Raw genomic sequence first — 11,007 nt, 5'->3', positions numbered from 1 at the left:
TTCTTAACGGTCCATTATATCTGTTTCTCTGGACAATGACTTGTTTGTTCCAACAAGTTTTACACTCTGCTGTTCACTGTTAGTGACTGTAGAGCGAAAAAAGGGTTTAACTTGAAATCATGAGACATCAAACTGGCCAACAGCATATTCAGATCATCTGATGCCTCTGGCTTGATTGTGATTTTTGAGCGACAGGATTTACAATTTAAATTGTTTGAATATTTTCACACAGTGCAGACCTGCACTTTTTCAAGCCATAGGGCCCAGGGGGTGCAGACAGAGGTGGTGGAGACAGACCTTTTGACTTTTCACCAATGTATTAGCAGACACACTTCTAAATGATAATATACACATTTTCAACAAGTTACGACAAACAGTCAGATCTGTGTGTGTGTGTGTGTGTGTGTGTGTGTGTGTGTGTGTGTGTGTGTGTGTGTGTGTGTGTGTGTGTGTGTGTGTGTGTGTGTGTGTGTGTGTGTGTGTGTTTAAAGCCAGGTGTTTGACATTAACTTCCCTCTCTGCCTCTCTTTATATTTCATACCCGTCCACTGTAGGTTAAGGGTGCTTCAGCCTCAGTGCTGATCTGCTGATTGGAGTCAGCTCGCAGCTCAGATCAAAGAGCAACAATGATTTATTGTGAGGATTTGTGACCTTCTTGCCCTCACTGCATTTCAAATCATTCTGGCATTTCTTGAGCAACAAATGTGTAATTATGCGACTACCAATCCAAATGGATTTGGAGCACAGATGAGATAGAGATGTGTGGAAAACCTTTCTGAAAGTTTTGGGATTTGATACATGGAGCTCTTCATGTTACAGGGTTCAGAATTGTACAGTTACAGAGTACATTTGTTGTTACACAAAAAAGCTGCTAATCTACAATAGCCTATTAAGACCATTGCAGGTAAATCATTTATATTACAATTTATGAAGCCAGGGGAGTGGGGTGAAAATCCAAAGACAACATTCAGAATTTACTAGAAAAAAACTGAATATTCTCTTCAGAGTTTGAAGTCGTTAACTTAACTTAAAAGCTATCATATGTGTGGTTTGATGAGGTTCATCCAAACATGAGAAGTGAAGCAAAGTATTTTTCTTCAGGAAACGTCTTTTTTCTTACTTCCTGAGCTTTATCTCAAATGTATCGCTTAGATCTTGGAAATTCTAATGTCTAAGGGGATGCTCCATAAATAACTCGTCTTATGATTCGGCACATGTGTTTGCAAGGCGTTCAGAAAGTGGTTTTGTTCCTCCATTACGGTATCTGCTCTGAATTTGCAATTTTGCATCACTTTAAAATGTTATGCAACGGTTTTCCTCGAACCAAGTCGCCCACATTTCTTTAAAGTGTGTAACAGTGTCTGTGGGAACTTGGAACTTAAAGATGAGATAATTTTCCTAAATTGATTTGGAGTGTTTACGCTCATTTTTCTCCACACTTTACAGTCTAATGTCACAGTGATCAGCAGCGGGTCAGAGTGCAGCAGCTGCAGGGCTTTTGGCTGCTCCTCATCCTGCAGCTGCTGAACTGGTGTGGCAGATAGAGGGCCGGACAGGACCAAACCTGGCTCAGTTAAGATTTTAAATGGTTTCAGAGGCTTTTCTCAGACTGACTCTAGCCTTTGAAGCTGTTTGATTTGTGATGCAATTTCTCACAAGTCAAATATTTTTGTGAGATATAGCCTTTAATAAGTCTCAAAGGCCTTACGAAATATTGAATTGTCAAATATTGGCTAAACATTTTAGCCAAAGGCCCTGCACAGTCAAAGAGGTGAACCCACTTGTTAAATGCAAAACAAATTATATTTATATTGATTGCAACCACCAGATACATGAAGTTAATATAAAACGTTGCAACATTTCACTCTGGAATATCCTGCTTTAGTTTAAAATCTCCAAATATTGAAGAAAGTAAGTAATGAAGTATCACCCATGGTACCACTCTGAGAATACATGTTAAATCACATCTTAAATGGACCCTCAGGTTCTGAATAAATGCACATTTTCAGAAGTTCAGAATTGTGAACACGAGATGCACATTTTTAACAAGACACGTTTGCCATCATTTAGTTTAGTTTCAAGCAATATGTTGCTACTGTGATTTAAATACGAAACTAAACGATACAATACAATAGGATGCTGTGATATGATAACAATACAATTTGATAGAATACATTATTATTGAAAGTAATAACTAGAAGCAGATGCAAATAGCTGGGCTGCAGTTTCATGAAGTCTTGTTAACTCGTAAAAAAAACACCCACAATAAAAAAACACAGCTTGCAAATTGTCAAGCAAATTATTGTGAATGATGCCCGGACCAATGGCGGACATTTACAGGATTGCACATTTTACATGAATACCGCACACAACATTAAAGTACAGAAGGATGGGATGTTTTCGACCATCTAAAAAATGCATTTCTTTAAAAAAAAAAAATGAAGAAAGGCAATCAAGGTATTGGCCTCTCTCTCATTCTCTTCTAATTTTCTGCTTCCACAGAACAACAAATCAGGACCTGAAGGATCTAAAGGGGCCAAAGGTCACAGAGGATCCGAGGGCAATCCGGTAAGATTACCACGGAGCCAATGAATGAGTTTATAGGTGTGTTTGTGTGCATATTTGTGGGGGTGTGCAAGTGGAGACACTGGAGGTACTGCTCTCCAAACTCCAAACCATTACCCTACTCTCACTTTCTTTGGGGTATTTTTTCTAAACACCTACAGTGGAAAGTTATGCTTAAAGATTAGCCTAGCTTAGCTTGATGGAAAATTACATTTTTAATTGCGTATTTACAAATCCACTGACAGACACATCAGTTGCAAACAATTACATCATTTAGAAACATAAACAAATCCCATGAAAACACCAAAACCAATAATTTCCCGGGCCTTTCTATGGCACTCAACCTCAAGCCTATTCGTTCCTAGTAATGACTTAAAAAAGGGTTCCTTAAAAGAGACCTACCATGCAAAATGCACTTTTTGATGTCTTTTATACATAAATATGTGTCCCCAGTGTTTCGGGGAACTCACGCAGCGTCAGAAAATAAAACCCTTTCTCTTTTCCTCCGTACCCAAATCTTCTAAAAACGGGGGTACAACGAGCGGATGCAGATTTGCTGCCGATATGACGTAATTTCGGATGGTGGACCCACAGAGAGTTGCTATCAGAAACAATGCCTGACGTGTTTTGGACGTAATATGGTATTAGCAAGCCTCGCTAGCAATCAGAGCTAACCTGTACTGGAGAGCACTGGATAGCAGGAAATATAAAAACGAACTCACCTTGTGATAAACCGCAAGAGCAAAAGCATTTGAGCTCCATACTGTTTCAGAAATAATCATTGATGTGGTTTATAACAGGATGGCGTTTTATCACAGCAGAATTTAACTTTATCTCCGGTAGAATTCTGATCAGGCATTAGCTCCCTCTCCTCTTTTTTTTTTTTTTTAAAGCTAAGGACCCAAAATCCGCGTTTCTCTTAACAGGGCTGGAATAGAGGGATATGAGGGATGTCGGAAATGCATGATCTGTTTGTATTTTGAGCAAAACACATTATAGACATGTTTTTATATATTTTTATATATCTGAGACCCATAATATATGCCTTAAAATAGCATGACAGGTTCACTTTAAGAAAAAATACTTGAAGCTTTTCATAAAACAGCTCGACACTACTTTTTAAGCACATTTGACTGAAACAAGAGAAAACAGTCTTATATTTGGAAGTGGCTTCCAGCTCCGGATGAGTACACATTAAGTCATATGGTAAATATTTAGAGCACCAGAATGGTAAATAAAAGAAACTACAGTGCCTGTGTTACTAAGAAACACCTCACTTTGTACTGGTCAAACTCACTGAACGGTTTTTCATTTCATATCAACAATGGAGGTCTTTGTCAACCATTGACTCATTGTTGGATTTGGTATTTTCATGGGATTTTTTGACACTTACTGTGTATTTCCCTACGTATGGGCAGAGGTTGCTACTGATCCCTTACACATCCATTAAGTGAGCTAAGGTTGGTCAGCACTCAACATAACATCAAACCGCATGCAAAGACATAAAAGAAGGCTTTCCTCAGTGCGGCTCAGTATGTTGGAAAGATAGTGTAATTACGTTTCCCTGTCAACTGGAAAGGGAAAGCTTATGGTATTGGATCATATGAAGAGATGAAAAGCTAGGTTTAACTATAACACTGTGTGAGACATGTTGTCCACTCACAGTGTTAAAAGCTCTCACACTTTCCCTACTTTCTGTTTTTCCTCTGTGTCCTCCCTTTTTTACTCCTCTCTCCTTTTCACCTCTCCTCTGGCTTGTGTCTCTGCTGCATATTTCTGCATGTTTGCGGCATGCGTTGTCGGACGGTTTCTCTCGTCTACAATTAACGGCCGTCTCCCTTTCCCTCTCTTGTGTGTGTGTCTGCCTGTGTGCACACATGCAAGCTCTACTGGCGTCTTTGTCACAGAGAAGAATGCTCTTAAACTGAGTTTAATGTCTGTTAAAACAAAACAGATGGCTTTCAAGCAGCCGAGTGGAAAAAAAACAAAAAATGAAATGCTGTGGCAATGAACTTTCGGAAGATTCACATGTTGTTGCAGAAAGATAGCAACGCTCACAAATGTGTGGGTGTGGATGTGGGTTGGATGACTGAGGGATTCTGGTTTACAGTCAAAGGGGTGATGGTTTTTCCAAAGAATCAACAGTTTTTGTTTTTTTTCCTGTGAAAATAAAGTGTTACAGTTCTTGCTCTGTCATCTAAAAGTCAAACCGGATACACTTTTGTCTGTCCAGTTCTTTTAATCAGATAGAACACATTAATCAAATGAATCACTCGTTCTCCCTTTTTCTTCAGGGACCTATTGGGCCTTCTGGACCACCAGGAACTGATGTGAGTATAACAAATATTTAATCAGTCCATTTATTCTGAACCCCCGTCCTCATTTATGCTGAGACAGGTCGGCTAAACACCACAGATTTGATTTCCCCTCGAGGCCCACGCTAGTTTTGACTCTGGAACTGATACTGTATGTTCAGTCTAAAGCCACACATTCAATTTCCTAAACACACCAGAAAATAGCCTTTCACCAACAGACCTCTGAGGAAATTATATTGTCATGTTTTCTCTATTCTGGAACCGCTTCAAACTGTACAAAAAGTTATGTAATGTGATTTAAGGGGGCCTTGCTGTCCTGTAACGTACTCCACCTCTCTTTTCAGGAATGTGAAATTCTGGATATCATCATGAAGCTCTGCTGTAAGTTTAACGCTCAACTCGCAGAAGTGAAGCCAGATGTACCCCATTTCAGAAATGTTGGCCTTTTCAACTCAGAGCCTGATTAGCCCATCATGTAATCGAAACCTGAAGAATGTTAGGGTTGCACGGGCTATGTTGTGTTACGTCCTGCGCAGTTAATTAACTCTGATTTGTGTTGTTTTCCCTCTTTCCTCTCCTTATCACGGCGCAGCTTGTTGTGGTAAGTTTGCCCTTAAAGTCACCATCATGATCATGTTGTTTCTCATGCTCTCTGGCTATTGTGATCCTTTGTAATTTTGTTTATGTCTGCCTCCAGAGTGTAAGTGTGCAGCGATGGACCTTGCCTTCATCGTGGACAGCTCAGAGAGTATCGGTGCCACCAACTTTGCACTCTCCAAAGACTTTATCGTCACAGTCATAGACAGGCTGATCAAAGACCAGCAACTCAAGGTAACACCCTATAATTGTCTCCACTGTAAATCATATCTATCCAATCTCTGCCTAGCCTCAAAGGGATAGCCAGCAGTTGAACTTTGTGGATTGTGTTGTTTATTTAGAGTGACACAAAAAAAGTTGCAAAAGCAGTTTTCAGAGATGTTCAGAATTGCCAAGAACAGACTTAAAAATAGAACTTGTGAAAATGAAATATTGGGTTGGGTTTTGGAACTTGCTTTATGTCTCTCCAATGACTCCTTCCGATTGGATGTAATTAGTCATGATGGGTGGGACGCAAAAATGTTGGCAGAGGAGGAACTCGTAGACATAACACGCAAAACAAAACACAGAGTCACCATACAATGCTTTTTTCCCCTCCAGTTTGCAGGCAATGAGTCAGGTTTGAGTGTGGTCCAGTACAGTGGATCACAAGCCCAAGAAGTTATCCGACTGAGCGGCAGCCTTGGCCTCACCGCATTTAAACAGTGAGTTCACAAAATGATGCCCTCCCTTAGGACTTCCTCTTTGATTTCATTGGTTTAGTATCTGGTTACATCCTCTTCATGTTTTCAATGACATGAGAAGATTGAAAATCTTGTCATCTGACCACTATGCACATTATGCAGTTACCTAACCCTTGGAAAAAAGCAAACGCATGTATTTCAAAACATTTTTAACAATTTCTATAAGGAGCTTTTAGCTTTTACTAGAATCAAACTAAGCTAACTACAACAGCTCTTTGTATTTTTGGCTGAAAAGGCCAGCTAAGAATGGTTGGAAGGCCAAAACAAATTTAGTGTTGACATGCTCTTGACAATGTTTGACCAACAACCCATCGACTCTGTTTAAATTCTAAACAAATGTCAGCTATTTCTTCTAATATTTGCGATGGACGATGGAATATATATCAATCCTCTAACTGTGTTCTCAAGTGCTTTTTCCAATATCCTTGATTTTATAAAGAAAAAGCCATTGATTTTGTGTGATAATATTTCTCTGTGTGTGTGTGCAGGAAAGTGAGAGACCTGGAGTGGCTGGCTGAGGCCACGTACACAGGCGAGGCCCTTGATTTTGCTCTGAAGAACTCAATCAAACTTATGACGCATGAGAACAAAGTCATCATCGTTCTCACAGACGGACGTTCTGACATTTCGAGGGACAAGATTCCCCTCAACGTGCTCTGTGGTCAAGGCCTCAGGGTGAGTACAATACTCCTAGAAAGACGCAGTAAAGGCCCATGCTGCACTTGTGGCTATTTAAAGTTAAAACTTAGAAGATCTTGTTTTGGCCACACCAATTGCGGTTAGCGTTTATTGCATATTTGTTTTTGGATCTCGCTTCCCAGAGATCGCAGCTTTTCATTTTTTCTGGAAATGGCACTACATGTTTTCTATTTGTAATTTTCTTGTATAAAAGAAGATTGATTGACTTGTTCGTTGACGTTAGCAACATGGTTACCACTAGCAGCCTGGCTAACATTACTGTCCATGGCCAGAACCAAACGTAAGAATCCCAAAGAACTAGAAACCTTATTCTTAGTGCGTTGATAGAGGCCAAGTAAAACACCCTGTAGAATTAATAAGAAGACAGGCTATGAATACTTACTGATCTAGCTCAATGGAAGAACGTTTTTATCACTCCTCGTTCTTTGCCGGTTAAGACGTATTTTATTAATGACAAATTAGGACATTTTTGTTTCCACAGCTAGCATTACTCTGGTTGTTCTGCTACCTGAGTAAAGCTACTTTGTTTACTTCCCCTTCAGCAAAATGCTCTCTGGTAGATATGACGCAGTGTATATATTTAAGGCTTTTATTGACAAAAATGAGAATAATCTGTAATGTGCTGCCATGTGGGATCAATAAAGACTTTGCTGTCTTGGTTCAGACGCTTCTGGTTATTATTTTATTATCTTCATAAGTGAAGGCAGGACTCAAGCTCTGTCCTCTTTCTTTCGGTGCTGTTTACCAACTCTTTATTTTCCCGTAAGATGGCAACCGAAATGTAGATAGTGTCAATATTTTATGGACATTACATCATGCAAACAACACTTACCTTATAAGGATTTTAAAATTCCCACCAAACTAAAACCTTCCTCCTCCACAGGTGGGTGGATTAGGCGTGAAGGATTATTCAGGCCGTGAGCCAAACCAGGAGCAGCTTGGGGAATTGGTTTGTAAGAGTGACCCCAAACCAGGCTTTCAGTTTGTCTTGGACAACTACGCAGAACTTCTGGATGACACTTTCCTTCAGAACCTCACAACCAATATCTGTGCAGGTAAATAACACACACAGTGCAAACACACACATCGCTGGTAATTTCCATCAAGTAAATATGTTGCACCAACCTCAAATAAAGTGACGAAGTAACCCTTGTTGTTCTTTCTTTCAGAAAAGAAATGCCCCGACTACAAATGTCCCAGTAAGTCTGTTTTTCTATTTCAAATATATAAGTTGTATATGTTGTTGGACCATGTTTCAATGTATTTAACATTGTATGTACCTTATTCTACTGCTATTGAACCATCTTTAGGTTTCTTTTAAATCTTAGTACATTCAGATAAAGACAGTTGACATAAAACAATCAACTATTTAAACCTATGTTTACCTACCTTAAATGTACAAGAAAATTGAAAATACTAGTTGGCTGTCTTTAAACTGAATCACTCTAGTCTTTGATTATGATTGGCAGCAGTTATTAATCAGATGTGTTGTGTCTGTGTTACAGTCTCTTTCTCTGAAAGTGCCGATATCTTGGTGATGATGGATAGCTCGGCCAGTGTGGGCCAGAAGAACTTTGAGACAAGCAAGACCTTTGTCAATCGCTTGGCTGAGCGTTTCCTGAGTGGCGAGAGGAAGAGAGGTGCCACTGTCAGAGTGGGTGCAGGCCAGTACAGCAGGAGCGCCCGCATGGAGCAGGCACCAACTACCAATCTGACCCTGCTGTCCTATAAAATTGAGCAGGCAGGCTTCCAGAATGATGGCACCAACGTGTTAGAGGCCATGGAATTTGCCATGAAGAGTTTGCAAGGCCGCGGGGACGCATCAGGAGGCAGGAGGAAGCTGGTGCTGTTCTCTGATGGCAGGTCTCAGGCCATCACCGAGGCCCTGCTGGAGAAGCGTGCTCGTGAGGTGTCGGACGCCGGGGTCGAGCTCTTCGTCATCACCATCGGCACCCAAGTCAATGAGGCCAACCTGCGCACACTGGTGAGCAGAGGGCGGCCAGACGACATCAGCTACGCCCAGCGGCATATCTTCCGTGTCCCAGACTACGCTTCTCTGCTCCATGGGGTCTTCCACCAAACCGTCTCCCGCAGGGTGTCCATGCCTTGAGTGCAGGGCTCTGTACAACAGGACCAACACGCTTTAGTTTTTTAGTCCCAATATGAATATTCAGTCTCACTCATTTACCATACACTGTGTTCGAGTATGTCACAAATGACAAATGATTGTGTGGCAGACTAACAGAAATGTCTTAATGAAATTTACTTGGGACTTTTTTACCCTGAGTTGAGCCTCCAATGGTGATTCTCTCGGGCTGTGTACAATTTCCACCTCCTATGCTGGGGTCATTAGACTATAACCCCGACTGATGGTGCTAACATAAACTATTTTGGAATTTTTTTACTTGTTGTGACAAGTACACAGCTGGGAGGAATTGCTCCCAAAAAAAGGCAAAGTTCAGGCTAAAAAAGTCCCATTCAAAGAGGTTGCTTCTGTCCCGGGGAGCCATCAGTAATGAAACACAACTAAACAAAATGTTTAGCTTTCAAATGCATTGAGCTGATTTCCACTCAGGTGTTATGCATCACTTTATACCAGTGTTAACCCGTGCTCTCCCTTACTTCAACTAAAAAGTGTGGTAAAATGATCCTGTCTTTCTGGGACCGGAGCTCCTGACATCTGAAGAATTTTTTTATTTTTTTTATGTGAACTCAGTTTTGTAGCTCTTACCACTCTTTCAAGTGGTGTCGGATTTGTGGTGTCACAATTTTACAATGTAAGCAAACTGACCGCAGCTGTGGATTGAAAACATAGAAATTCTTTGGTGAATGATTCTCTGACCCAGATGATTGTGCATTTAGAAGACTGGGGCACGATTTGCCAGTAAACTTTATTTTATATAGGTCTTGCCTCGATAAAGCATTGTTGAAAAGGTAATTTAGAAATACTCTGATTTTTTCAAAAGTTGTAGGAAACTCACATCCGACATCACTTAAAAGCTCTATTAGATCACCAAACCTAAAGGGAAAACAGGACATGACATCAGGCAGACTCCAACATTAGCACTTCACCTGGATCTAATGAGGACACGACAGCTGGACTCAACATGTGTGATTCGGCCCGAGTTTGTGTGTGAGTGTGTGTCTGTATGTGTGAGCACCTCTGAGTTATCATCAATTACATATGGGAGTGAAGGCGATTCTTTTATGTGTAGCCTTGGGGGATTGTTCCATAAACAGTTGTGCTGGGGTCACTGATTCAAATGACAGAATGACAGAAACCTGTGCAGAGAGACCTCTGTCAAATACACACATACACACATACACGCATACACGGACACACACCTTGGTGCTTCATCAGTGAGGTAGGAAAACATCTGTCATGGTTGAAGGCTGGAAAATAAACCTAATGGGACTGGTGCTGTTAGCCCCACCCACATACACAGAAAACTGTGTCTGCCTTCATCCCCTTAACTGTTAAGTTGCACAATTTCTGTTTCATCAGTGGCCCAAAGTCACTGTTCTGGTGTTATTATCTGTGGTGCTATTATTCTCAGTGTTTTAGCCCCTTCCCATGTTGTTTAAAGAAGATATTTTTACCTGAGGATACAAAACTCAGTACTGTTGTAAGAGCTCCTTCAATAAAGGTTGCCACACCAAAGTGTCTCAGCTAATTTTTCTCCACACACACAAAAACACACACTCACAATTTAATTTCTTGGCTTACAAGAGCAGTATACAATAATGACTATTGGGCTAGCCCTGGCTTTGATGCAGTCCGACCAAAATAATGTAATTCTGGCCCAAAAGCTACAGGACGCTAGATCCTCTCTTATCCCCTGACCAAACATTTTTCCAAATGTACATAAGCCCTTAGAAGTCCACAGTTTAAAGATGTGATCCGCTTTGTTAAATTTGTAAAGAGGCTGTACGCTTTTAATCAGAATCAGTATCAGAATACCTTTAATCGTCCCACAGAGGGGACATTTACATTAGTATTGTTAAAGGTCCCCTATTATACTGTTTTTCATCAATATATTATAGGTCTCAGATATATACACAAAACATGTCTCTGAAGTGTTTGGCTC

The 11,007-nt window shown here is 40.5% G+C and overlaps 1 protein-coding gene across 1 annotated transcript in view; it reads left to right on the top strand.

Annotated features, from left to right (window-relative positions):
- col6a1 (collagen, type VI, alpha 1) overlaps nt 1–10,580 on the top strand; it is a 24,729-nt gene extending 14,149 nt beyond the window's left edge. The window contains exons 22-31 of the mRNA XM_010790410.1: nt 2,458–2,568; nt 4,860–4,895; nt 5,225–5,261; nt 5,473–5,481; nt 5,578–5,711; nt 6,078–6,181; nt 6,709–6,895; nt 7,803–7,974; nt 8,089–8,118; nt 8,425–10,580. Coding sequence (XP_010788712.1) covers nt 2,458–2,568; nt 4,860–4,895; nt 5,225–5,261; nt 5,473–5,481; nt 5,578–5,711; nt 6,078–6,181; nt 6,709–6,895; nt 7,803–7,974; nt 8,089–8,118; nt 8,425–9,029 — 1,425 coding nt within the window. The 3' untranslated portion in view covers nt 9,030–10,580. The remainder of the gene's footprint in view (nt 1–2,457; nt 2,569–4,859; nt 4,896–5,224; nt 5,262–5,472; nt 5,482–5,577; nt 5,712–6,077; nt 6,182–6,708; nt 6,896–7,802; nt 7,975–8,088; nt 8,119–8,424) is intronic.
- Nucleotides 10,581–11,007: the final 427 nt, after the last annotated feature.

This window comes from Notothenia coriiceps, unplaced genomic scaffold (assembly GCF_000735185.1).
Source record: "Notothenia coriiceps isolate Sejong01 unplaced genomic scaffold, NC01 NC01_scaffold00034183, whole genome shotgun sequence".
Classification (NCBI taxonomy): domain Eukaryota; kingdom Metazoa; phylum Chordata; class Actinopteri; order Perciformes; family Nototheniidae; genus Notothenia; species Notothenia coriiceps.
The sequence above is the reverse complement of the archived record's forward strand: the minus strand, read 5'-3'. Positions and strand labels throughout refer to the sequence as shown.